The sequence below is a fragment of the Ammospiza nelsoni genome, chromosome 4 (genome assembly GCF_027579445.1).
Source record: "Ammospiza nelsoni isolate bAmmNel1 chromosome 4, bAmmNel1.pri, whole genome shotgun sequence".
In the NCBI taxonomy this organism is placed as follows: domain Eukaryota; kingdom Metazoa; phylum Chordata; class Aves; order Passeriformes; family Passerellidae; genus Ammospiza; species Ammospiza nelsoni.
Window position 1 is genome coordinate 47,660,376 of NC_080636.1, and position 26,301 is coordinate 47,686,676.

The 26,301-nt window shown below is 38.7% G+C and overlaps 2 protein-coding genes across 4 annotated transcripts in view; both read left to right on the forward strand.

Annotated features, from left to right (window-relative positions):
* TRPC3 (transient receptor potential cation channel subfamily C member 3) overlaps positions 1-9,206 on the forward strand; it is a 32,647-nt gene extending 23,441 nt beyond the window's left edge. For 2 of the 3 annotated variants that reach the window (XM_059470285.1, XM_059470286.1), the window contains 8 exons: positions 350-566; positions 1,628-1,861; positions 2,956-3,220; positions 3,731-3,926; positions 5,003-5,212; positions 5,721-5,804; positions 6,290-6,365; positions 8,632-9,206. In XM_059470285.1, the coding sequence (XP_059326268.1) occupies positions 350-566; positions 1,628-1,861; positions 2,956-3,220; positions 3,731-3,926; positions 5,003-5,212; positions 5,721-5,804; positions 6,290-6,365; positions 8,632-8,774 (1,425 nt within the window). In that variant the 3' untranslated portion in view covers positions 8,775-9,206. Of the gene's footprint in view, positions 1-349; positions 567-1,627; positions 1,862-2,955; positions 3,221-3,730; positions 3,927-5,002; positions 5,213-5,720; positions 5,805-6,199; positions 6,366-8,631 lie in introns of those variants that run through there. The other variant, XM_059470287.1, reaches the window with a different exon arrangement.
* A 498-nt stretch (positions 9,207-9,704) lies between these two features.
* BBS7 (Bardet-Biedl syndrome 7) lies at positions 9,705-25,988 on the forward strand. Its single transcript, XM_059470458.1, has 19 exons — positions 9,705-9,741; positions 9,896-9,961; positions 11,221-11,283; positions 12,103-12,278; positions 12,819-13,005; positions 13,654-13,726; positions 14,643-14,759; positions 15,591-15,721; positions 16,324-16,408; positions 17,815-17,917; positions 18,498-18,690; positions 19,675-19,749; positions 20,809-20,874; positions 21,785-21,924; positions 22,876-23,040; positions 23,115-23,224; positions 23,332-23,435; positions 24,897-25,020; positions 25,320-25,988. Exons 1-19 carry the CDS (start codon positions 9,706-9,708, stop codon positions 25,451-25,453), a joined length of 2,148 nt encoding a protein of 715 aa, XP_059326441.1. The 5' UTR covers position 9,705; the 3' UTR covers positions 25,454-25,988.
* Positions 25,989-26,301: the final 313 nt, after the last annotated feature.

The window sequence follows — 26,301 nt, forward strand, 5'->3', positions numbered from 1 at the left end:
GAGTTGGAGATTTGAAAAATTTATCTTTCCCTGAGCTTGCTTTACAAATTCTTCCTGGTCACGGCCACGGTACATTTGCAGCTCCTTGCAGTGTTTCCCCTCAAACATTGCCATCTAGAGCTTGTGGAGTATCATGAGCACTCACTAACAGAACAACACACTCTGGGAGGCTCCCTGTGGGAGCCTTTTGTCTGAAATGGCAAAGCACCACAGCTGAGTGCTCTTGGAAGAATATCTTTTAAGAATGACGTTTCTGGCTGTCCTGAGCTCTGAGTGCCCATTTATGCTTCTGGAATGCCTGGTATTTCTTTGAGAAAACTGAGTGACTGCTTTCATTCTGCCTTTGCAGCTTGGAAGAATTCTTCGAAGCCCATTTATGAAATTTGTGGCACATGCAGCATCCTTCATTATTTTCCTAGGCCTGCTGGTGTTCAATGCTTCAGACAGATTTGAGGGCATAACCACACTGCCCAATGTCACTGTCACTGATTACCCCAAGCAGATCTTTAGGGTGAAGACCACCCAGTTCACCTGGACAGAAATGCTGATCATGGTGTGGGTTCTTGGTAGGTATATTGCCCCTTCATCTTCCTGTTTTCCTGCAAATAATAATTCTGAAAGGGAGGAGAGAAGCCCAAGTCCCAAAGCTTTGATCCAGCTGCTGTGTGCAGCAACTATAAATCTTTAGGGCAGATAAGATGACATTAGAACAGATTTTGAATAATTTCATCCTAAACTGTGTCAGGGGAGGGAGGTGAGTATCACTTGCATGCTGCCTTTTGGGAGTTCCGGCTTATTCTCTTTATGTGACCGAAGGCAAGGACTGGGATTTTCCAGTCCAATGTGTGGCTGCTCCGAGTGTAGTTGGGATGGCAGCAGCAGCCCCTTTGAATTACACAGCCAGGGAAACAAGAAAAAGTTTGTGGGGTTGTGATTTTGCTTTTTCTTGGGTTTTTATTTTCCCTAAGAAGCCTCTTTGAATCAAGAAAAAGTCTTGATTCACAACAAATGCATCTCATGGTTATGGTGAGGCTGTGATCTGGATTAAATCCACACAAATTTTCTGAGAAGAAGTTTAACTGAGAAAACTGAATTACACATAGCCAAATTCCACTTTCTATGCTGAAAAGAATCTCTTTCTGTAAAGTGGAAAAACAGTAGTATAATTGTGCCCCTTATATTTGGTCATCTGTGTTATTGGGTAGTTGTGTTCTTGTGGAAAAATTAAACCCTCTGATTCCGAAGTGGCTTAGGAATGTAAATGATAAGAGAGTAAGAGGATGTATTTCCCCCACACATTATTTTTTCTACTTTGGAATTACAGAGGTTTTGTTGTTTAGGCGCAATACTTTCACTGAAAAGTTAGGATTCTACTCTACCCTCTGTGGGGTGATGTCTGAACTATGTTTCCATTAATTAATCTCAATTATTACTTTGCTCAGTTAATAATTTGATCAGCCCTGTTGAAACCAAGAGAGAATAACCTTAGTGATGAGGCTGTGATACTGCAAATAAGTGAATCCCTGCTCCACTGGTATCATCCACTTCCATGAAATGGGAGAATGCAGGGAATTTAAATGACCACAGTTGGGCAAACATTGCTGTGCTTTTTCATTTCTTGTTGCAGGTATGATGTGGTCAGAATGCAAAGAGCTGTGGCTGGAAGGACCCAGGGAATACATCTTGCAGTTATGGAATGTTCTGGATTTTGGGATGCTGTCCATTTTTATTGCTGCTTTCACAGCCAGGCTCCTGGCATTCCTTCAGGCCACAAAAGCACAACAGTATGTGGACAACTACATTGAGGAGAATGACCTCTCTGAGGTCACACTTCCTCCAGAAATTGAATACTTTACTTATGGTGAGCTTAGTTTTTCTTCCAAACATGGAAAAAGCTTGAAGGATGCATTTAGAAGCCTCTCTTTACCCTAGAGCTAAATTTGACTGCTTTGATTTTAAACATTTGGAAGTTATATTTTATTCTTAGCTAATTGCACAACAGATGAAAATATTGATGTGATTCCTTTCTCTATTTTTTGATTCAGTTGTTTGATAGTTATTTATGTTCATAAACATCTATCAGCATTTCCTCCTGTCTGTTTAAATAGAATAAAACTGCAAAATACTTATTGCAGTGCAGAAATTGTCCATAAAGGTGTGATTCATCTGTGTTTACAACACAGGAAAATGCTGCTGACAGAGTATTTTAGGATGGGCTTCAATATATTGTAACAGCAGACTTGGTTTTGTTCCTTACCTTAATTGCAGTATAACCAATCTGAATATTGTGTACTGAATGTAATATGTGAATATAACCATTGTGCATATGTAAATATACATTTAGAAACACAGGGTATTTTGATATGAAACACATTTTAATTCAGTGTTGTTCTGCTGAAATGGTGTGTGAATTCACATAGTAATTTATGAATTTCTGTGTAACTCAATTGTTTCTGTGCACATTGTGTGTAAAACCCACAATCCTATTTCTTTTGAGGTAATTGGCAAAAATCTTTATGGTCACTATGGGAGCTAGGTTATATCCTGCAAAAAGAATAAGCTTGTTGTGACTAGTAAATGAAATTGTTAATCAGGCAGCACTTAACTGCCCATCAATAAAAGACCAAATAGGAATAAATTTCCCAGCTTTAGCATAGTGCTTGTTAAGATAGCTAATAGAGGCAAAAATGCAATAAAAGTTAGTTACTGTCTAGTTCAGGTTAAAATGTAAACTGCAGAAGAAAATGTCATGTTTCTTCAAGTCACTTTTCTTCTAACAGAAGGTAATGTAACTCATAATTTGTGACTTAAATGAAAAAGGAATAGAGCAGCAACTGTTAGACTCTTCAAATATTTGTCTCAACTAAATTCAGACATGTTAATGGGAAAATCCTATCAAGGTTTGTTCCTCAAGATTGTGATGAATGAGTAACCCCTGTGTTTCATATCTTCCAGCTAGAGATAAATGGCTCCCATCTGATCCTCAGATAATATCTGAAGGCCTTTATGCAATTGCTGTTGTTCTCAGCTTTTCTCGGATTGCCTACATCCTGCCTGCAAATGAGAGTTTTGGGCCCTTGCAGATCTCCCTTGGAAGGACTGTTAAGGACATCTTCAAGTTTATGGTCCTTTTTATTATGGTATTTCTTGCATTTATGATTGGAATGTTCATACTGTACTCCTACTACCTTGGAGCTAAACTGAACCCAGCCTTTACGACGTAAGTATGAGGTTCCATTGTAAGTAAAAAGCCAATCAAAACTTTCAGGTTTTTCATTAAGATAACAAAGTCTGTGAGACGTTGTGTGCTCTCTGTTAGCATTAAAATAAAACTGAAGACCTCAGAAAGCAGAACACAAAAGACCAATTGTTCCCTGTTTGTATAATGGAAACTTTCATTTCAGCCTGAAATAATTTCACCTGTATATATTTCAGTCACATAGACTTGTGGGTTACCAATTGAAAGAAAATATTACTTGATATAAAATACCTTTCTAGTTCCTGTTGTTCTGCATGTATTGTTACAGCTCTATTAGCTGTGATGGATAGGTGGAGCACAGAGGACAAATGAAAAGTGCTGTGGAAAATGCTTCCTTGCATGTTTGTTGTTTTGATAAGTGCTCTGATTCACAAACAAATTAATTGAGGTTGTTTATCAGTCACTGTAAACATAACTTTTCTATTTCTTTGTGTAGTTAGTAATAATGCCTTCCTCTTTTTTTTCCTACAGAGTGGAAGAAAGTTTCAAGACCTTATTTTGGTCAATATTTGGCTTATCTGAAGTAACCTCTGTTGTCCTCAAATACGATCACAAGTTCATTGAGAACATTGGTTATGTTCTTTATGGCATATACAATGTCACAATGGTGGTGGTTCTGCTCAACATGCTGATTGCCATGATCAACAGTTCATATCAAGAAATTGAGGTGGGTTCTCTTTTCAAGTTGTTCTCGTCTGATATGCTGTAAAAAGGACAGAATTAATAGGAATTATTTCAGTGGTATGCAAAAAGTACAAAGAGATTACCACAGGAAAAGATATCACAAAATGAAGAAGGTTGACTTTATCTAACAACTCAGCCAAGCTGCAGAACCTCACAGGATCTAAACATGTTTATCTCATGTTGTGTACACATTGTACTTGGCATCCAACTGCAGTTAAAAAACAAATCAGAAAATGTATAGTATTGAAGATAGTTGGGTTTCAAAAATAAATCTCAGGCTGCTGAAATGAAAGTAAAAGTGTATTTATAGTGCCAGTTTTCCAGACCCTGAGTTCAAAGAGTACTACATTCACACAGATGCAGGCACATGCCCACACAAACAGGAAGAACAATTATCTAAGACATGGTGTACAAATGGATATGTCATTCCCAGTCTTTTCAATGAGTTCTGGGAAATATTAGGGAATTCAGGAGAGAAAACTAGTTAAAATCCAGCCTTGGAATACTTCAGTAAGAATCTGTGAGGACAAAATAGGTTTGTCAGTGTTTAACACAATTTCTTCAGGACCACAAAGTTTGCATTTTCTATACTCCATTATAAATTGGAGTTACTTGTCCTGGTTATGTAAAAAGCTGTGAGCACTACCATTTTAAGCAATTTTTTGCCTTGAGCCTGATACTTCAACACTTGTGCAAGTACCAAGCCCATGTGACTACTTTAATAAGAAAAACAAGGCTTGAAAAACCCCTGAAAGCTCCACTTTGAATAGCAGGGAGTTTATATGTTGGCTTTCATTTGATGCAAAAATTATGCTTGCTTCAATGCTTCATGTTCTTGAACTAAGTATTCTCAATCAAATGTTGCCATAAAGAGAACTGAAATTTGGTTAAAATAGACTACGTGAAGTGGTTGCATTTCTGCAGAACTGCTGCAAGTCTTATTAGCAAGAGTATAATATTTTATCTCAAACCACAAAGATCTTTCAAAGCAGCTTCTTTGAAAGAACGTTTGCACTTCTCAAAAACCAAGAGCATCATCTGTTTTATTTCCCAACACAGGATGACAGTGATGTGGAGTGGAAGTTTGCTCGTTCTAAACTTTGGCTGTCATATTTTGATGATGGAAAAACATTACCTCCACCCTTCAGTCTTGTACCAAGCCCCAAATCTTTTTTCTATTTCATCATGAGGATCATTAACTTTTCCAAGTGCAGGAGGAGACGGCTACAGAAGGACATTGAAATGGGAATGGGAAACTCCAAATCAAGGGTAGGTTCTGAGATCCTTTCATTGCAGGAAAGAATTGTGTGTCTGTTCCACCAGTCTTCTTTTCTTTTTAGTTTTAGCCTGTAATCCATGCTTCTGATGTTAGTAGAGTAATTAATCATTTATAGCAATAAATCTCTATTTCAGACTGCATAAAATAAGAAATAGACTTAAATTTTATTAGAAGAACCAAATCTGGGGAAACACAATTAAAAGAAAAATTTGAGTATTCAAAGATGCAAATAATTCCTACAAGGAGTTACTTGAATATTGATTAAAATACTTTAAGCCTATTTCCTCAGAACAGGATGGCCAAAATTATCAGCATGAAAAAAACAAAACAAAACCAACATAGAATTCAAGGCAATCTCATTTTTTAAAAAATAATAGTCTGATATATTAAAAGATGGAACAACATGTCTTTAAAACATGTCTTTAAAATATAATAATGGACCTGAATCCTAACTTTGTGTTCCATAATTTGTTTTAATTTTGTCTTATTTCTTCCTAGTTAAACCTTTTCACTCAGTCAAATTCCAGAGTTTTTGAATCCCACAGTTTTAACAGCATTCTCAATCAGCCAACACGCTATCAGGTAAGCACATACAGTGACCACTGTCCTGAATAATAGAACTGTGAGAAGGTTCTTGCAGAATTTTGTGCTTCAAGTACAGTTTGCCTTCACCAGAGAAAGAAAACCACCTGTAGAAATCAAACTCTAGGATGCTCCTTGAAAAAAAACATAGTTATTGTCCAAGCCCATTATTTGAAGCATTTCAAAACTAGCTCATGCAGTACTTGAAATTGGTCTTTGATGTCCCCCTTGGGAACATGTGAGGAGCAAACATCTGAAACTGGTGAAGGAATATCTGAAATGGGTTTTTGGGTAAGGGATGTGAAAGCTGAGTAGGTTGGCTGTTCCCTTCCTTGCTCAGCATGCCTCCATTTGAGGCAAGTACTTCATCTGGGGCTGCTCATTCTTTCTCTTAGGCTGGTGTGACAGAGAGAGCTAAGAAAGAAAAATGAACAATGTTTAATTATATAATCTCAGCTGATTATAGAACTGTTTTAATCTGGCAGCAAATAATGAAGAGACTGATAAAACGCTACGTTCTGAAAGCACAAGTGGACAAAGAAAATGATGAAGTCAATGAAGGTAAGAAAGAGACTGCAATATTCAGAGGCAGCTTTTTTCATGTTGTATTAGGAGCCAGTATTACACTGATTCATGGGGGTTTTGAGTGAAAAGAGGGATTGTTTGTATTTCACATGCACCGAGGCTCAGGAAGTAATGGAAAGTAATGCCTATGTCATCAAAAAATGGAAAACTAGGACTAAAGAAGTAGAACTGAGAAATATTATGGCTCCTATTTTACAGATATAAAATGAGAGCACAGACAATGCACAGAGGATATCTGTGAAGGAGCCATTAACTGTATTCACACTTCCAGAGTCCTAATCAAAGCTGCAGGATCTTCCTCTCTGTTTCATTCAACTGAATACACAATTGCACACAATTTACCACTTTACACCATGAACTATTTGTCCTCCCTTCATAAACCTGTGAGGAATAATCACCTCTGAAGCTGCCCATCATTAAACAAAGCTCTACAGTCAGCTGCATGGTGACAAAAAATGACAAATGTAGCCTCTATTTTAGTGGGAGACCTTTTGAGAAACAGTGGATGTGAGCTCTCTGGCAGATGTGAGAGGTGCTTGCTCCAGTTGCACACCCTAACTCACCACTGGGATGAGATTATGGCAAAGGTTGTCCTCTTCCCTCCAATCCTCTAGGAATGAAACACAGGCCTGCAGTCCAACAAGGAAACCCCTGTGCTCTGGGCAGATCCCCAAACAAAAACTCTAGCTGGAATGCTATCAAGCAATAGAGTGATGCAGTGATGGACAGGCTGGGGTCAGAAGATGTTTTACTGGCACGGCAGCGTCAGGCAGCTGTGTGCATGTGTGGTGTGAGGGGCCTGAAAGGGCTGCTCAGCTCTCAGCTAAGGCAGCAAAGCTTCTGTTTGGCTCCTTAGTTGCTCTCTGCTTACCTATAACTCTCTTCAGCAAGAAGCAGGGAGCAAAAAAGATTAAATTAAATCCCCGTCAGTGCCTTCCAAAGGCAAGCATTGTGCACTGACTGTTATCCTGACACTTCCCCATCCTGTGTGGCTGTACAGAGCTGTGATTGTCAGTGACAAAAGCAGACAGGCTCCTAAAAGTGAATCCTCTCAGTGTGCTGCTCTCCTGAATTCCCACTGCTTTGCTCCTGTTCCTGCTCTGTGATGTAGGAAATCATCTACCTAGTGACTGATGAAAAAACTGTTCTGTCACCAGCAGAGACAGCCCTTTCCAGGTCCCTGATGCCACTTTGGTGTTGAGAGAGATGTGTTTAAATTAGAAAGACAGCACAGAAGAATCAGGGTTTACTGACATCATGGTTCTGGCTTTGGCACCAGGTTTTGTAGAGGGCAAGTAACCCTTGAGTTCTTGAGTATCACTCTTCAGCTGCTAGCCAAGTGCTCTGTGTCTTGAGCATCTCATTGTACCCAAAGCACAGACCCAGCCTCTGAAGACAGCATTCTTGGAGTCTGCTGTAGCCTAAAGAGAAAACATTGGCATTTCTGTACTAGAACTACTTGAACAAAAGTCTAGAGATTTTCCCTGCTCTCCATCACTAGAGAATTTAGGTGCCTCTTCATACTCTTGTATTTTGTACATGACAAATCATTTCCCGAGGCAGGTGCTGTGTAGGAATTCACGTCCCTCACACTTGCTGGAAGAACAGATTTGAACATTTTTAAAGGCCTTTGCTCTTGAACTGAATATCCTACAAAGCAATACATGCTGCTGATTATTATAAGCCTGGCTTTGACAGCTGTCTTTGTTTAAATGTGTTTTTTGTATTTGTGTCAAAATATAACATCATGTTAAATTGGTTGACTTTTTCTAATTCCAAGGATGTTGGTAAGGAAGAGGAGAGAGACTCAGAAGCTGTGAGTTTTACTTCCAGCTCTGCCACACTTCTCCTTGTGATTTTGGCACACCTCTTCAGAAAAAAAACCTCTTTTCCTTTTCTCTCTAAAAAGGGGATACTAATATTTACCAGCTGTTCATCAGAGTTGGTGTGATTAATTCATTAACCTTTGTACAGCCCTTTGGGAATCTTTGGTGTTGTATATATACATGGAGCACAGTGCAAGACCCCAATGGACTGTTAAAATGCCTTAGGTGCTATTTAGGGCTGGAGACACATCTCACTGAGAATGAAGATGAGGTAAATCCTCCTGACCCATCCTGTACCTGCTCTCATGAACATTTTGGGATGATAATCTGAAAGAGGCACTGATGTGGCTTAACAGGAGAGTATTCACTGAATGTGAAACTTTGCTACTGAGTGTTTCTTTCTGTTGTTAATGCAGGTGAATTAAAGGAAATCAAACAGGACATCTCCAGTCTTCGCTATGAACTGTTGGAGGATAAGTCCCAAGCAACAGAAGAGTTGGCAATTTTAATACATAAACTCAGTGAGAAACTAAATCCCAATATGCTGAGATGTGAATGATTCAACAAAGGAACTGTGGCTTCGATGACAGCACAACTATTTATTGGCAATAATATTTCAGTATCTTATACTTGAAAAAATGTATTGTAGATTTTTAGCACTAAATAACTTTATGTACAGCTTCTCTGGAATTTAGTCTTAGGAACTTTTAACTCACCACAAAAAGATTGCTCTCTTCATTTTAATTGTCTAAAAGCAAGAACTATCATAACATTTTTTTTTGCATTTATGCATTAAAAAGGTATAATGGTATCGATTGCTGATATTTTAACAGGTTTATGATTACATATGGAGAATTCTTTGCACTAAATTTGCAAGACAAAAAATTAACAGACACAGCGTAATACTCTGTTCCTTGCAGTGTCCAGGTACAAAATAGGATTTTTCATACTACAATAAACCAACTAGAGATGAGTGGGGAATTACTTGAAATCTTTCTTCTTTATTAGTGGTGCTAGTAACGCGTATAAGCCCAGAACTCACGGAATTGCTGAGAACCAGGTAAGTGGCAATGTGATGGCAGCAGCGTTATTTAACATGTCTGTGTATTCACGTACTCGCGCCGACCATTTCTTAATTCAGTGTATTTACCCTTCGGAGAGAAAGGATTTATTTTTTTAACTCGGACCCCGTGCAGGGCAGATACTTTTGGCTTCGTTGTTAAACAAACCATTCCTCCCGCACGTTCGGCACCGAGCCCGGGATCCCCCTCGGGGTCGTTCCCGCGGGAGCCGCTCCGGGGCGCTCCCGGCTCTGCCCGCCCCTCACCCCGCCCCGGCGCCTTCCAGCCAATCGCTGCGCCCGTCTGGCCGAGTCCCCGCCCACCGTCCGCCCGCCCAGCCAATGAGAGGCGGGCCCCGCGCGGAGGTTGCCGCGGTGACGGGCGGCGGGCGCGCCGTGCCCGCGGGAGGGACGCGCGTCCGGCGGAGCGATGGAGCCGAGCCTGGCACGCGTGGATTACCTGCAGGTGGGCACGGCAGCGCCGGCAGCGCCCCGGCAAGGGAACCAGGCGGCACGGCCCGCCCGGGCCCGAGGGGCCGCCGTGCGGCCGGGCCTGCGCGCTGCCCGAGGCGCGTCCCGGCGCTCCGGGCCCCGCTGTGCAGCGTCTCTTGCATCCACAGGTGGGAGTGACGGCGCAGAAGACGATGAGGCTGCTGCCCGCCTCCGGCAAGAAGGCCACGCAGAAGGTACCGAGCGCCTGGTGCTTCGCTGCCTCTCCGGTCCTCTGCCTCATCCTAGCGTTAATCAACTCCAGATTTCCTTAGATACAGGACATTATAGGGAAAGACTGTGCAACCCCATTTGGGGGGTTTGGAAAACCTTATTTTGGAGAAAAAGAGAAAAAAAAATCTGACTTTGTGATTGGAAAACTTCAGAACCAGGAAGGAATTTTTGTAGTTCCCAGCATTGCTGAAACCACAATGGAGTTCTTCCACAGTTCTCTATTTTGGTTATACTAACGTTTAAGCCTAGAGGAAATGGCCTGAAGCTGAGATGCAATAATATTACTGTTATACCTGGTATATTACCTGAAGTAGTAATGTTACTGTTATACCTGATATGTTACCTGAAGTAGTACCATTACTGTTAGGATGGTCAAGCATTGGAACAGGCTGCCCAGGGAGCTGGTGGAGTCACCATCCCTGGAGGTGTTTAAGAGGTGTCTGGATCTGGCACTGGGTGGAGTGCCAGTTTAGGAGTTAGAGTAATAATGACAGCTTGATAGTTGAATTTCATGACCTTAAAGATCTTTTCCAACCTTGATGAGTCTATAAAACATTTATTTTTAAGTATTTCTTAATTTAATTAAGGCAACCTTGTTAGGGAAACACAATAAAAGGAGCTGCATTTTTTTTCCCTCGGTAATAAAGTCTTAGTGTGAAAACACAACTTTTCCCAAATACGTCTTCACCTCATGGTTGCTGACGTTTACAAGTAGAAGCAGGAAAAGGATTGTAAATGCCTGTACTTGAGCTACTGTTCAACATCATATTTCTAGCATTTTATATAGATCTTTAAAGTATACTTTAAAGTATGTAATTAAATAGTCTGGAAAATATAATTGATTTTATAACAGAGGGGCTATTTAGAGTAGCATATAGTGACCAGGCAAGGGGGAATGGCTTCAAACTGACAAGAGAGTAGGTTTAGATTAAATATTAGGAAAAAGTTATTCCCTGTAAGGGTGATGAGGTACTGGCACAGGTTGCCCAGAGAAGCTGTGACTGCCCCATCCCTGGAAGAGTTCAAAGTCAGGTTAGATGGAACTTGAGGAACCTGGGGTAGTGGAAAGTGTCCCTATCACTGGCAGGGGGCTGAAGCTGAGAGATCTTTAAGGTCCCTTCCAAGCCAAACCATTCTGTGATTCTATGAATACAGGTAAAGCATTATTTAAAACCACAGCTGTGTGTGTAATAAAAAATAACAATGTATTATACTTTTGAAGGTGGTTGTTGGAGATCAGGATGGGGTCGTTACGTGCTTTGGCATAAAAAAGGGCGAAGCTGTGGTAAGTGGAAATGTTCCATTTAAAATTTTGTTTTTGGAATGTTCTTCCCAGTGAACTTTGGAAGTCCATTATTTATTCATGTGGCAAATAAGATGCCAGTGGAAGGTGTCTTGGTAGAGCTGTGGACTGATGCCTAACTTGGTGAGGGAACGCTGATCTCGTGCCTGTCCAAGCACAGGATTCTCCACAGTTATAGTCAAAAAGTAATGTGAAAGAAAAGTAATATCCACACATTTTGCACTTTAGCCAAGTTGGGCTTAAGCCTGGGCACATAGACAGTTATTACAATGGGACGAAAACCTGCAGAGATTCATTAAATCACCTTAGGGATTTGGACAAACTGATTGCTTTTCATGCCCAGCTCAATAAAAAATAACTTTATTTCACAGGTTTTCTTCTCCAAGTTGATGGTTAGCTCATAAGTATTCTATAGCAATACAAATAAATCAATGTAGACTTTTGGAATAAGAATGTAACATGAGAGAGAGTGTGTATATGTGTTGTTCTTTAAAATAAAAAACAAACCACAAATAACACAGTTGACAGCAGTGCTGAATTTTTCCTATGGATGAATTAATAACAATGAAGTAATGAAGTCATAATTTACTGTGTTTTAAAGCTTTTTTTGTATTTATTTACTCATAAAATGCTTGGTTACTCTGTGATTCTGAAATAAATACACAGATTATTTTTGTCTGTGTACAACCCATTGCATCTTAGTTTTGCCAGAAATTGGAAAGTCAATTTGTTATCCTTTATGTTAAAAGATTAGCAGAAATATAATATTGTGATTGATTAAAATTGCTTTTTTGTTGACAGCCAGTGTTCAAGACACTGCCAGGACAAAAGATCTCCAGACTGGAGCTGGGAGGAGCTCTTAATACACCACAAGAGAAAATTTTTGTGGCTATAGGATCTGAAGTCAGAGGTTTCACAAAAAGAGGGAAGCAGTTTCTTTCCTTTGAAACTAACCTTACTGAAAGCATCAAAGCTATGTATGTATGATAATTTGCATTTTTGAGAGCTCTAGCAGATTGTTAGTTTATGATTTTATGCAATAATTTTAAGCATATTGTGTAGGTGACACTAAGTGCTAGTCCAGCTTCAGCTTGTGCTGCGACCTGTAGGAGGAATTTGGAATATCTTGGAAATGTGGGGGGAATTGGGAGTGGTCTGGAGGCTCACACACTGTGTGAGCAGAGCTGGGGTTATTGCCACAGTGTGTCCTGTCCACAGAGCTCCTGGAGCAAAATCTCTTTTGGATTGTGTTGTAAGATGCTGCCATGGACAAATCAGCATAAAAAATATAATAATGAAATTTCTATAAAGATATTCTTAGGGATTTACCTGAAGATAGGAGTGGAAATGTGAGAGCTGTAGAAACCACATGGTTTTAGTATTTATAAGGACCTCTAAAAGCTGGAACAGCTTGCAGGGGCCCATAATACCTTGGAGCTGTGAGCATAGTAGGGCATAAAAGCATAAAGGACTCTTGCTGCAGCAAGATGCTACAGGAAGTGTTTTCTTCTCCTCAGGCACATTTCAGGAGCAGATCTCTTTCTCTGTGCAAGCTACATCTATAACCATTACTGTGACTGCAAGGACCAGCACTACTTCCTCTCAGGAGATAAAATCAATGATGTTCTCTGCCTTCCTGTAGACAAAGTGAGCTGCATCACACCGGTGCTTGCTTGTCAGGACAGAGTGCTCAGAGTGTTACAGGTTCAAATGTCTCCTTCTTTGTTTTATGTATGGATGCTATGGAATTGGACTGATTATTAAGGGAACAGGGCTTAAACATCATAAGGATTAGTGTATTGTGCCTTACTTGGGAATGTTGCTGCTAGTGCATTCCCTTTCTGCTGTTTTTTTAAAGGAAAATCATTATCATAAACTTGTAAAAAATGAGGATTAATGAAACCACTGTAAACAGGCTTTGGGATTCATAGGTGGAAGTTGATGACAAATTGGTCCCTTGTAAGTAAAAGTGCTCACATACTCAATTTCCTGAAGTTTTTATCACTTTGGGAATTCTTGCTCTCATCAATTACTGTTGCGACGAGTCTCGAGTGATACTAAGCTATTTAACAAATTAAATTGTTAGATGAGTATTATCATTTAAAATGATCCAGGAAACATTTCAATAGTCCTATGTTTTATTTCTACAGACTTCACCCTGTTTTAGGCTTAGAAATGGTTTTCTCATAGGAGTTTGAATAAGTAAATGTTACCTTTTAGTATGATCTGTAATAATTTTGTCATTGTGGGACATTGGTTTGGTATGTGGCTGGTATTTTGGAGTTCCTTTTTTTTCTTGTTTTGGGGGATTTTTTTAACAAATTAATTGAAGATTGTTTTCTTTATCTTCAGGGATCCAATTTGCTGTATGAAGTAGAACTTCCTGGACCACCTGCTGTTCTTGCTCTGAGCAATGGAAATGGGGGTAATAAGACTTTGAATATACACATAATTAATAATACTGTTTTACTGTATTTTTAAGATTATGTAGCTTGTCTTAGTTATTTTGTCTTGATTTTCAAGCTGATGCTAAAAATGCAGCAGAAAAGTGACTATGCAAGGTAATTCTTTTACATATAAATAGACATAGAGATGTGACTGTTTTAGACAGTTCTAAATTATATTCACATTTAATTGAAGGCCTCTTACAACACTAGTGAGGTCTGAGGTCTCATTGTGTAAAAACAAACTGGACTTTTGGGGGCCATGTTCAGATTTTGGGTTTGTGTTTCCCTTACACATGGATTTCCATAACTGGAATACATGGATGGATGAGAATATTGAGTAGAGCTGACATAAACTGAGCCTGGAAGGTTCAAACTTGAAATAGTTTTGAATAGATCATCCTTCCTGCTAATCTGCTCTAACCTCATAGAAATCTCTTTAGGGTGTTAATCTGGTGCTTAATTTAGTTTCAGTTAGATTGTGTGACAAACATCCAGAGCTGGTTTGGAATAGTAGTTCTTAATTGCTGAGATTGTGGCACAACATTCACTGTGTGTTTGGAAAGGATTTCTCTGGTTTTCTTCTGTCAAGTCCATTGAATAGCCTTTATACTTCAGCCTAACTTTGATGAAATACATAGTAATAAATACTGACTGGTTTTTAGGCAGAACTCAAGTGCAGGGTGCAGCCAAACACAGAATAGTGATAGCCACAAGGAAATGACCAGGATGGGTGCAGTTTTCATGGATTTGTTTTCAGCTTTGAAGCCTGACAGTTCCATTACACGTCGCTAATTCAGTGTTTTCTTTTCCCATGGGCTGCAGAGTGTAACTACACAGCATTTTGAAGTTGGTGTGCTTGATTTTATCAATTCTAAATTCAGTTTCTGTGTTCAGGTGATTCTGGGGAAGAAATTGTGTATGGGACTTCTGATGGGAAATTGGGTGTCACCCAGATTACTGGTACCAAGGCAATGCCAAGGTGGGAAATTGGAAATGAAAAGAAGAGAGGAGGTATGTCATGTGTCTCAATTTCTCACTCTTTAGCTTTCCAGCATACCTGAGGCTTTGTTAAGAGTAGGGTAATCAGGAAATCTTATTCATAGATAACTCTTGAGGAATAGTGTGATTTTGTCATTGTGGTTATATCAGTATGTGATACTAACACGACTAAGGTATCTTTAAATCTTCTGATTTTCTGACAAATAATTTGAATCAGTTTGTCTTGCTTTGGATTTTGTGTTCATATCATTCCCAGTATTGTAGCAAACTTTTGTTTTTACACTATTTTTCAAGTGGTGTTTGTAAAACAGTGTTGATTCAAATTCAGTTGAGATATTTGTAATTTTTCTAAGTGCATGTATATTTGGCAAACACACCTGCCAAACTTATCAGATGTTCAGTGGTTTTAAGGTCTCTAAGAGTCATAGTAAAGGATTTTGTCTGAAGGTAGAATGTGTCTCCACAATAACTGATCAAAACTTTCCCAGTTTTAGCCTTGGTGTGCTGCTTCTGGAGCATCTGTTAGCCCCTACTGCTTTGTAAAGGACAAGATCAGGAATGGAATGTATAAATACGTTTTTATTTAATTATAAGAGTTATCACCACATTATTTTCTTAAAATGCTTCTTAGTATGTCCTTAGTCTTTCTGTGAAGTATGGAGCCAAAAAAGTTTACCTTGAGTCTGAAGCACAGGGGAGGGACTTCAACTTTGAGGACTTATCCAGAGATCTCACTAAAAGCTGGCCAGGACTCTGTTTCTGTGTAACTGAGTGTGGCGTGTGTATTATTGTATCAGAAACCGATAAAGATGAAGCAAATGGCTTTGTTTTCTTCTTCATTAGGTATTCTGTGCATTGATAGTTTTGACATTCTGGGAGATGGAGTTAAGGAATTACTTGTTGGACGAGATGATGGAATGATAGAGATTTATAACTTTGAGAGTGCTGATGATCCTGTCCTTCGACATGATTATGTAAGTCCTCATTCTTCATACTCTGCTGAAAAAAACCCAACTCATTAATTAAAAATAAAAATCAGTATTTCAAAATTTACAGGATCGTTACTGCTAAAATATGTGGTTTGGTTTTAATTTAAGAGGTTTGTAACATTGACAATATGAACTTGAAATCAGTATGGCAACATGTAAGAATCAGAAAGTGAAGTAGTTGTGATTTGAGCAAAAATCAAAACAATGTAGAGAGCAAAAATCAAAATAATGTAGAGAGTGTTAAAGTTTTGGCTTAGTTGACTGCTAGGTGAAACCTAATCCAGAGGTGCTTTCTAGTGAAAAACCCAAGAGTGTTGTGCATAGTCTGTGATTTACAGGTTAATAAATGGAAGCTGCCAGGGCTTCACTGAGCATAATTACTTTGGTATCAATTGTTTAAAATAGTAATTGGATCCAGAGGGATCATTTCACTTCAGTCAGATTGCTAATTTCTGCTGGAACAACACTGTCTTTCAGTGTTTTGCATTCAACTTTTCAATATGTTTGCTATGTGGAATAGAATCATCCAAAAGCTTCTAAAATGAGTGCAGTGATATTTCCCTCTGCTTGAATGTGTTTATTTGAAGGCTTTGTCAGAGAGCATTTCATCAATCCAGGGTGGCTGTGTGGGAAAAGATGGCTATGATGAAATTTTAGCAGCAACGTACTCAGGTAAGCTTCATGTCATTGACACAATAAATGCCATGTGTGGTGAGGTGATAAAATGAAGCAGGTTATGTTGTTAGTGCAACTCACATCTCTTAAAATTTTGTGTTGAGAAGATTTCTTCTGATTTAATATTTACACTTTAAAAAAGTTTACTGCATTTAAACTGTGAGGATTTTAGATCTGAAGATATTCCTCGTGTGTAACACAGTGGCTGACTATATTTTGGTGTCGATTGCTGCCTTAATGTGATGAATTAATGAGTATGTCTATACAAATTATTTATGATTTTTTTAATATGTACGAAAAGTGTTGGTATACAAGCATGTTTTTATTTTATTTTTCTGTGTTTTATGTAATTTCATTCGTTTGCAGCTTCAGAGTGCTTTAAATGGGGTTGATTTTGATTTTAGTTGGGAATAAAGCTCTCCTGTGTGAGGCATCCCAGCAGCTCCTCTGTAAGCCTTGAGCTATTGGCCTGTCTGTGACAGGGACCATGATAAACATGCTGCATTTGTCAGCTGCTGGGAGCTAAAATATTGCTAATTCTCTGCCTTTAATTACCTTCAGTGCTAAAAGTTAACCTATTGAAACTTCTTGTGATGAAAATCATGCCATTTGGCAAGATGCAATCCTCAGTCAGTTACTGAGAAATAATGCTGTTCTAAGTACTTCTTGTAAACATTTTTGAGTGATCAAAAGTCCCTTGCACCTGACCTCACATGAATTGTGTTGGTATGATTGGCAGTACTTGGTACTGTTGCACCCTAAGTCCTTTGTGGCTTCTTTTAGTGGGAATGTTGTCAAGATCCTGGATGATAGAAGGAAGGGAAAAAGTGAAAGCCCGTGTTTCCCTGTGGGCTTTCAAAGGTGAATTCTGGTTGGATGTGCGCTAGACTGATTTTGGCAGAGAACTGGAGCTGTAAGCACCCATTCTTCTCTGCATATCATACCTGAGGTATCAGAATATAATCAATTAGTATTTGCTTTTAGAAATAAATGTAACTTAGTAAGCAAAAATATAACTTTTTTCAAGCATCAACATCCAACCTCTAAGCCCACTGAGCAGCATCTAGTTTGCTATAAACACATTGAACCGTTTTTATTTTGTTTTCAGTACTGCCAGTAATTCAGTTTGTGAGAAAAAATCCAACTGCTCAGTTAAAAACTGCTAAAAAGGAATTTATTGCTCAAAGTACTTAATGAAGACAAAGTAATGTTTTCCAATTTAAGCATGAAACCCATAAAAAGTGCTGCTCTGTGTCTAGGATTAATCCTACAAAAAAGGATTAAATTGGGCTCAATTCTCTCTAGCCAGTGTGTGGAACAAACATCACTTCACACATAAAATAGCTGAGTGTAGAATTTTCTTTTTAGCTTATAAGGAATATAAACTTCATATATTGGTTTAGGCTGGCTGACAGGACTGACTACAGAACCTGTCTATAGAGAAGGTGGATCAGGTGAAGAACTTAAATTAAGTCAAGAAATGCAGAACAAGATTTCATCCTTAAGGTAATTGTGCTAGAAAGAAATTTAAATGGAAGAATGGAAATGTTAAAAGCTGAAATGTCATCTTTCTTTCTTATCTCACTGGATTTTCTTTATCACTAATATATCTAGAAGTAGAATCAAACCTTTTCAAAGTAGAAATGAATAGCAGCCTCATTTCACAGCCTTTTTCTATCTTGCCTTCACATGATGATGTCTTAATGCATTCTGCCTCAGTACCAGTAAGATAAGATTCCTTTCTTCCTTGCTGCTCTATAGCTTCTAAATGATGGCAGGAAATAAGTCACTACCATATTATTCAAAATTAATTGTACTCTTCAAGGAAAAAGTTTGTCCTTTCCTGTGTCTCAAAGCTCTCTTTTGGCAAGGAACATGTAAAATCCACGTGTCCATGTGATAGAGTTTATATTTTATCTTTGTTAAGTGCATCTAAGGGGAGCCATCAGTCACTTCTGGCGGAAATATGGAGGACAGGAGATAAACATGATTGCCTTGCAAGTTTAAACTATTTAATTTCTAGTCTAGCTCTATAGACTAGTCTAGCCTTTTTTTGAAGACATTATGAGTGGTTTTCCTTTTCTAGGAATGAGTTGGAACAATTGCAGATAAAAGTGCTCCAGGAACGGGAGAAATACCAGCAGTCCTCTCACTCCAGCACTGCAGTTTCCTCAGTACCTGCCTTCAGTGTCAATGACAAGTTCACACTGAACAGGGATGATGCCAGCTACAGCCTCATCTTGGAGGTGCAGACAGCCATAGATAATGTCCTGGTGCAGGTCGGTGGGGCTTGTTCTTGCTGGATTTCTTGATGCATAAATAAAACACTCAGAGACTTTCTAGTTCAGAAAGCCAAGTTGCAGCATCTTAAGGACATGCTTGTTAGAGAGAAAATACAACAAATTCATATTGAGCAGAGCAGCTTTACATTGCCAAAATAGACCAAAGTGGCTGCTGTAACAGAAGATTTCTTTGTAACTTTGTGTTTGCTTTTGCATGTCCTTATTTAAACGCCAGTTAAATGGGGTACACATCTTCACTCGCCAGTTAAGTGCCCTCTGTAGTGGAAAATTAATTTCAGAATGTTATGGGCCACCTGTTCACTTCCAGTGTGGAACAGTGTCTGATTTGTGTGCAGGTGGGGAGAAACAGTCCTGCCCATTACAGCCACCTTAATTAATTATTCCTCCTACTGTATCAGCTGAAATTAATGCCATCTTTGGTAGTCACAAAGAGTAGCAGTACTGAATTACCTGTTTTGGGAAATGCATGAGGAGAAAAATGTGACAAGGAGGAATTTATGAGGTGATTTTTCTTTAACAAATGGGAAAGTAGTGTTGTAGGAATTTATTTTTCACTTCTTAATAAAAATCCTGTTTTTATTAAGGATGTTACAGAGCAATGCTAAGCTACAGCTAATTTGTCACAGTATAATATCAGATGTTTCCATAGCTAAATGAGAAATAAAGAAATTGTTTAATCAACCTTTCATGTCTGAAAGACAGTTACAGATTTTACACTGAGGTTGTGGTAAAGCAGCCCCCCAGGAGCTCAGGACTCTGTAAAGGGAATAAGAGCAAGATCATCATGCTACTCCAGGATTAAGGAGTAAGCTGCATGTCTGTTAGGCTTTTGCCTCTGAGATGAAGCAATCTCCTTGCCTCTCTCTCCTTACAAAGCTTGATGACAGTCAGAGGATAAATGCACTTGGATCTACTCAGGAATGTAAGCTCTTGCTTTTTCCTTCCTCCTGTGTTCTGCAGAGTGATGTCCCACTGGACTTGCTGGATGTGGATAAAAATTCTGCTGTTGTTAGTTTTAGCAGCTGTGATTCTGAGGTGAGTGAAACTGAAGAGGGGATGTCTGGAGAGATGGCATGATGGAAACCCTTAATATTGTAGCAAAAATAGAACTTGGATGTATATATCTCTGATTGAAAATACATTCAGTTAAACTGCTCATCTGGTAATTGTGGAGAGCACAGCTTCTTTAGAGATACTGCAGAATGGGGAGATAGAGGCAGGTCTTGATGTAAGGCAAACCTAAATATGCAAAAATATCTCCTCTCTTCCTTTTTTTTGTTCCTGAGGAGGATTGTGAGAGACATTGAGTATTGCTCTCTTCTCTGGATTTCATAGACTCATGTACGTTTACTTCCAAGTAATTTAGGTGGAAAGTGTTACATTTCTTAGTTAATTCCTAAAAATTATCTTTAGAATGTGACAGTTCTGCTGTGTGCGGAGTCAAATGTTTGCATGCCTTTTTTTATATGTTATAACTACAGACTTAAATAGTTACAGAATTACTATTGACACTAAGGGCTGGGGAGAAAATCCTGAAACCACCTTAGGATTTATTAAAATCTTCTGTAAAATCTTCTCCCTTTTAACAGTCTTTTTAGTTTTAAGAACTGAATTTGCACATCATTGTTCTGCCCTGGAGCTCCCAGAAATCAGCTTTTTATTTTAGGTTTTGTGCCATTTGTGGTGATTAACTTAGTGCTTTTTGGGGTGTATTTTCTTACTGATCCTGCTTTAGCTTTTGAAAGTTGAACTAATTTTGCAGATGAGTGGAGTGGGCTGACATGCATTTTTCAGATGAAAAGTAGGTATCTGTGTAATCTTTGTAGAGATTATTAAAGAGTGTAAGAGGCTTTGGTTGACTTCTCCTTACAGAGAGATTTTATTTTTTTAACTCCATCATAATTAAAACTAATTGGAACATTCAGGGGAACCAATGCTTTTTTGTATTTAACTCTTGTAAACAGTTTTGCATGCATAGCCAAAACTTCACTGTAACGTAGCTACAGTTAAAAAAGACCAGTAGAGATTTTGTGAATCCACAGGCCTATTTTGTGTTATTTTCCTGTTTAATTCTTTTTTTTTTCCTTTTTTCAGCCAAATAGCAACTTTCTTCTTGCAACTTACAGATGCCAAGCAAATACTACAAGACTTGAACTTAAGGTAAAATGCTCAAAAATATGTTTCATAAAATTCATGGGTAGTCCTGCTTTGGAATGAAGAGCTCTCCATGTGGATCAGTCCAATTTCTACTGCTGTTTTTTTCCTAAGACCTTCTAACCTGGGGCTTGTGTTCCTTTCTATTTGTCTTTAGGATTTCTAAGGGCTTCTAAAAATATGTCAGAGGAGAGCCTGGGATCTTTTTGAGTGTCCCTAAGATGAAAGCAATGGGGACACCACAGATTGGGAAAACACAGGATTCTGAAGGCAATGTGTGGAACTTAAAGCTGAGGGAGGTGTGGGAAAGAAAGCTCTGGCATTGTTTATTCTCTGAAGTGTTTGAAGGAAATGGCATTGGGAACTAACAAGGGAATATAGGCTCAATTTGTATTTTGAAGAGGAAGCAAATCCTATCATCCCATGCTTATTATACTTAAAGGCATGTGGGTGTTTTGGAATTTATTTTTAAGGATCCACCAAATCCATACATTTTATGGCAGCCACCACAGGAAATAATGAAGGAAATCCTGATTAGGAAAATCCTCAGCATGCCCACAGGCATGAGGTTTTCTCTTTTTTACTGCAGTCTTCTAATCTGATACATGTTTACGCAAAACTTTCAATTTTTGAGTCTTTTCATTTTAACTGATCAGAAAATGAGTTAGAGGGTGTTATTAATATTCATCTAATACAGCAGCACTTCACTGGACTATGCTCCATTTAGTTTTAAAACTCATCTGCTTTGTTTATAGTGGCACTATCAAGTAAATATAGTACTATAAATATTCCTGAAATACTAGAGGCTTTCTTTAACATACTTTGAATATTCACTAAATTTCCAAACAGTGGTAAAATTTCCAAACATCTTTTTCCTTTCCTTCTTCTCTGTGGGGTTCTTCTTTCCTCTCTGCAGGTTCGCTCAATTGAAGGACAGTACGGGACACTTCAAGCATATGTAACTCCAAGAATCCAACCAAAAACCTGTCAAGTTCTTCAATATCAAATTAAGCCACTTTCACTTCACCAGAGAACTCATTCTATTGACCAGGACAGGTATGTGCAAAGGAAAATCAATGCCTTTTTTCACTTGGAAAAAATGACACAAGGCAGCTGAAATGTTTGCTCGGTAAACTTAAGTATGGAATTTGTAAGCCCTAACCTACATTTTTGAGCCTGTAGTTCCATTTCATGGATTTCCTAATTGAATAATGGATTAAATGGATTCCTTGCCACTCTTGTTTTGGGGCTATTTTTCCTTTTACTGCCATGGGTTGTAGTTCAGCCCCATGTGTTAGTTGAGCTGAGGGTGTGGTAGAAAGGAAGCTTTCCTCTGTAGGTAACTGTGTTTTCAGTTTCAGCCTCATTCTCTGCTCCACTCTTTTCCTCTAATTTTTTTCTCACAGCTAACTTGGCCCCAAAATTGAGCCAAGACTTTATCTCTCTATTATAGGAGTTTTGTATTTTACACAGTTTCTGATGGATTTTTGCCCACTTCACTAACATCTCGTATTGCCTCCAAGGACCTGCTTGTTCAAACCAAAACTGAAGAACTGAAGGGAGGATACCAAAGGCTTCAGTGTGCAAATGAGTTCCACCATGCCTTGTTCTTGATAAAAATGCTACATCTGAGGTTTACAGCATGGGAAGCTCTTGAGGCTCTGTCTTAGTCATATTTGCTCTTGTCAGTTGTTTACCTTTGTCCTAAATTTCAGGTTTAACAACTTGCAGTGGGACATCAAAAACTTCCAACTTGTTTTTTTTTCCTAGATCTGACATGCCTAGTGGGCGGTAGAACTTGAATATGCATGTAGCTTTGCATTTGAAGTACAGAAAAATAGCTGTAATCTACAATATGTATCTGTACTTAGGGAGAGACCTGTTTTATTACTGGGTGCTGATTAAAAGGAAACCACCACATGGAACTGAGCTTTTTTTACATGAACAGAGTCCATCCTTCTTAGATATTAACTGTCCTTTTTCTCTTTTAATTTTACAATGCCACAGGCCCATGAATACACTTATGCTCAAAGGCCAGTTCAGTTTTGCTGAAATTCACTCCTGGGTTGTGTTTTGCTTGCCTGAGATGCCTGAAAAGACTCCTGCTGGAGAGTGCATCACCTTTTATTTTCAGAACACTTTCCTGGGAACACAGCTTGAAAGTACTTACAGGTAAAATACAATTACTAAACCTAATGCATGCGTGTGTGTTCAAGTTTGTATTTTAAACTGTTCTTCTTTTATAGAAAAGGTGAGGGATATTTTAAATCTGACAACATCTCTACAATATCCATCCTCAAAGATGTGCTTTCCAAAGAGGCTACTAAAAGGAAGATTAATCTCAACATATCATATGGTAAAAATTCTTCTCTATTTTGTTGTACTTCAGTTCATTTGTTATTCCCATAAATGGAATATGTAGTACTCATTTGCTTGTTGGGGTTCTTTTTTACTCCCTGCTAGATGTAAATGAAGAATCTGTGAGGCACACCTTAAAGCTTATCCACCCTAAATTAGAGTATCAGCAGCTGCTGGCCAAGAAGGTGCACTTAATAGATGCTTTGAGAGTAAGTATCTGAATTCTTGGGGTTTGATCTATATGGGGGGGTTATGCTGTCAGATACTAAACCATGGCTCAAGTCAGGTGCGTGTCATGTGGGGTCTGTTCCCTTAAATTAAAGCATGTATTTGAAGTGTCTAGGTATTTGAAGTGTCTAGGAGTGAAATTTCTCCAATGAAAATTCTCTTTTTTGCTCTATAACTAGTGAATAACATGTAGGATTACTGAAGATGCTTAAATTGGATGGTAGGAGGGCAGCCAGCTTTATTGTCTGATGTTCTCTCCTAGCCTGCTGTTAGTTTCCAGCTCCTTCTCCCTTCCCACTACCATTTATAGTTTTTTAGGTCATTCAGGCCAGATGCAATTTCTTTGCTTGGGAACTTCATCCCAGTGTCTCATAATTTCTAAATCATCTGCTTTTGAATCTTTTGCTTAATACCTTCCTCAGTAGCCTTTGGGAGGTACCAGTTGGGCAGCTCATCTCAGTTCTTAGACTTTTTTCCCAAGAGCCAGGATTTTCCTGTCTAAAGCTCACCATCGTGGAGTTGGTATTTATTATTTAATGCAAGGGGAGGTGAAAATGTTCAGCCAGTTCTCTTTTGTCCTTTTAGGGGATTCAAATACTTGTCAGAGCTCTTCAGATAGCAGAAAAGCTGGCTACCAGTGAGAACAGTGTGCATCTTTATTATCACTGAAAGGGTTTTACCTGGGTTTGGTTTGGGATTGAAACTATTTTTTGGGCAAAGTAGGGATTTAAACAATAATAGAGAATTAATTCTTATTGCACATTGTCATTGTGCAATAATAATGGTGTTGTACATCTTGCTTGTTTTAGACAGCAAATCTTTGACAAATTTTTTAGTCACCCATTTTTTGGATGGTAACTTATTGACAGGCAGTAAAATAATCTAATGATTGATAAAAGCTGTTACCCCAGCAGACTCTCAGTGCACAACACCATTACCTCTTGTCTAGAACAGAAGTGTGCCTTTCTCTGGAGGATAAGAAGATCTGTACTATCAACCATCCCAGATTGGTCTGCTGATAGACTGAGGCTTTTTAGAAGAGGCATTCAAAACTTTCTGCTGTCACAAATTGAGTGATACTTTCAGAGTTTACTTTCCCCTTCAGACTTTATGGAATGCTACACATTTTTAGGAATTCATTTATTCTAAAAATGAAGGTATGGTCAAGGCTTGAGTCTGTGTGGTGTGATCCTGTTCTGGCTCAGAGCTGGAAGCTGAAATAAGCAGGATTTTGAGAATCCAGTCTATGAAGTGACATCTGGCATTTCATTAGGAGACTAGAAAATGAGGCACTCTGAAATAACACTTGCTAGTTTAGGAGGGGATTGTCTTCCCTTTGAAGTACTTCCTTCTGACATATCTAAGCTTCATTTCTTCTGACTTACCTGCTCTTACAACACTTAACCTGCTGTTAGCTCTTACCATTTTCAACTGTCTTTGAGGAATTACAAGTTCATGAAGGCAACCTGGACTTCCTGCTCCCAAAATACCGCAGCATTTTGGAAGAGGCAGATCAGTTGCTGGAGGAGTACAAGAGACAACCTGCGCATCTCGAGAGACTTTATGGTTTGTTGACAATTCAGCTTTATTGAAATGGAGCTTAACATCCAGAGACATGGCTGAAATAGACAGCTGCCTATATTTAGATGATTCTTGTCTTTATGGACATGGTTAAAGATTGTGTTCAAATTCAGGATGGCACTTAAGAATGTATCAAAGTTAAGTGGCTTGGATTTGTTTACAGTCGAACGCGAACTTTAAAAACTCTTTTAACAACTGGAATACTTGGTATATTATCATGAATTAAAAGTAGAGATACCTCCTACTGAAAATAAGTAGTAATTCCTGGAATTTTACCTTTACAGGTATGATCACAGATCTCTTCATAGATAAATTTAAATTCAAAGGCACCAATGTGAAAACCAAAGTTCCTCTCCTTCTGGAAATTCTGGATGGCTGTGATCAAGATGGATTGATTGCTTTTTTTGATGCTGCCTGACAAGGAAAAAGCAGAGTAATTTTTCTGGTTTTAACCAAGGCATTTCAGTATCAAGTCAAAAACACTTTTACTCTTTTGTTGTACTGTCAGTTCTTAGGTTTTATTCATATTTATTACCATATTGGATACAGTAGAAAATTTCCTATAAACTGTTGTGTATGTTAACTGTGTGCAGAGGTTTTATGTACAGTGTGAAGAGCTCAAGAAAGACCAGATGTAAATACCGAATATCCTTTTGGCAAAAATGTTTTCACTGCTGTTTAGGATGACATGGAGTGGCCTGTCCCCCAGCTGCAAGAATGGATGAAGAAACTGTTTCCAGAAACTTGGATGGATTTGGGAAAAATCTGTGTGTTTAAGCTGTACCGAACTTAGTTTTTCCTGTTGTGTTGAGAATGTGGTGTGACAATCTCACCAGACCCTGATGTAGCTGGTGTGTACAGAGGGGGGAGAAGTCTGAATTTTAGACTGATAGCAGCTCCATTTAAAGCCACATTTGTTTAGGAATGGATGGCATTAAACTTCCTCAGTGCTTCTCCAGCCTCCCTGTGCTTCATTTCAAAGCTCCACCTACTTTCTCACTTGGTTTTATTTAAAATTACAAGAGATGAAGCAGCCAGTGGAGACAGAAATGTTTGCCAGTAAAAAAGATGAACTTCATTGAAGTGACATAGAATCACCAAGGGTGGAAGAGACCTTTGAGATTATCACGTCCAACCATTAACTTGTCATTATCACTGTAACCCCTAAACCATATCCCCCAACCCCATATCTAGACACCTCTTAAACACCTCCGGCGATGGTGACTCACTCTAACAGTGGTAATTTTTTTCCTAATGGTCTCATCT

Coding starts and splice junctions, on each gene's coding strand:
- BBS7 (XM_059470458.1), top strand. CDS start 9,706: ATGGAGCCGAGCCTGGCACGCGTGGATTACCTGCAG. Junction 12,279..12,818: donor ACTGAAAGCATCAAAGCTAT/GTATGTATGATA, acceptor TCTTCTCCTCAG/GCACATTTCAGGAGCAGATC. Junction 15,722..16,323: donor CTGTCCTTCGACATGATTAT/GTAAGTCCTCAT, acceptor GTTTATTTGAAG/GCTTTGTCAGAGAGCATTTC.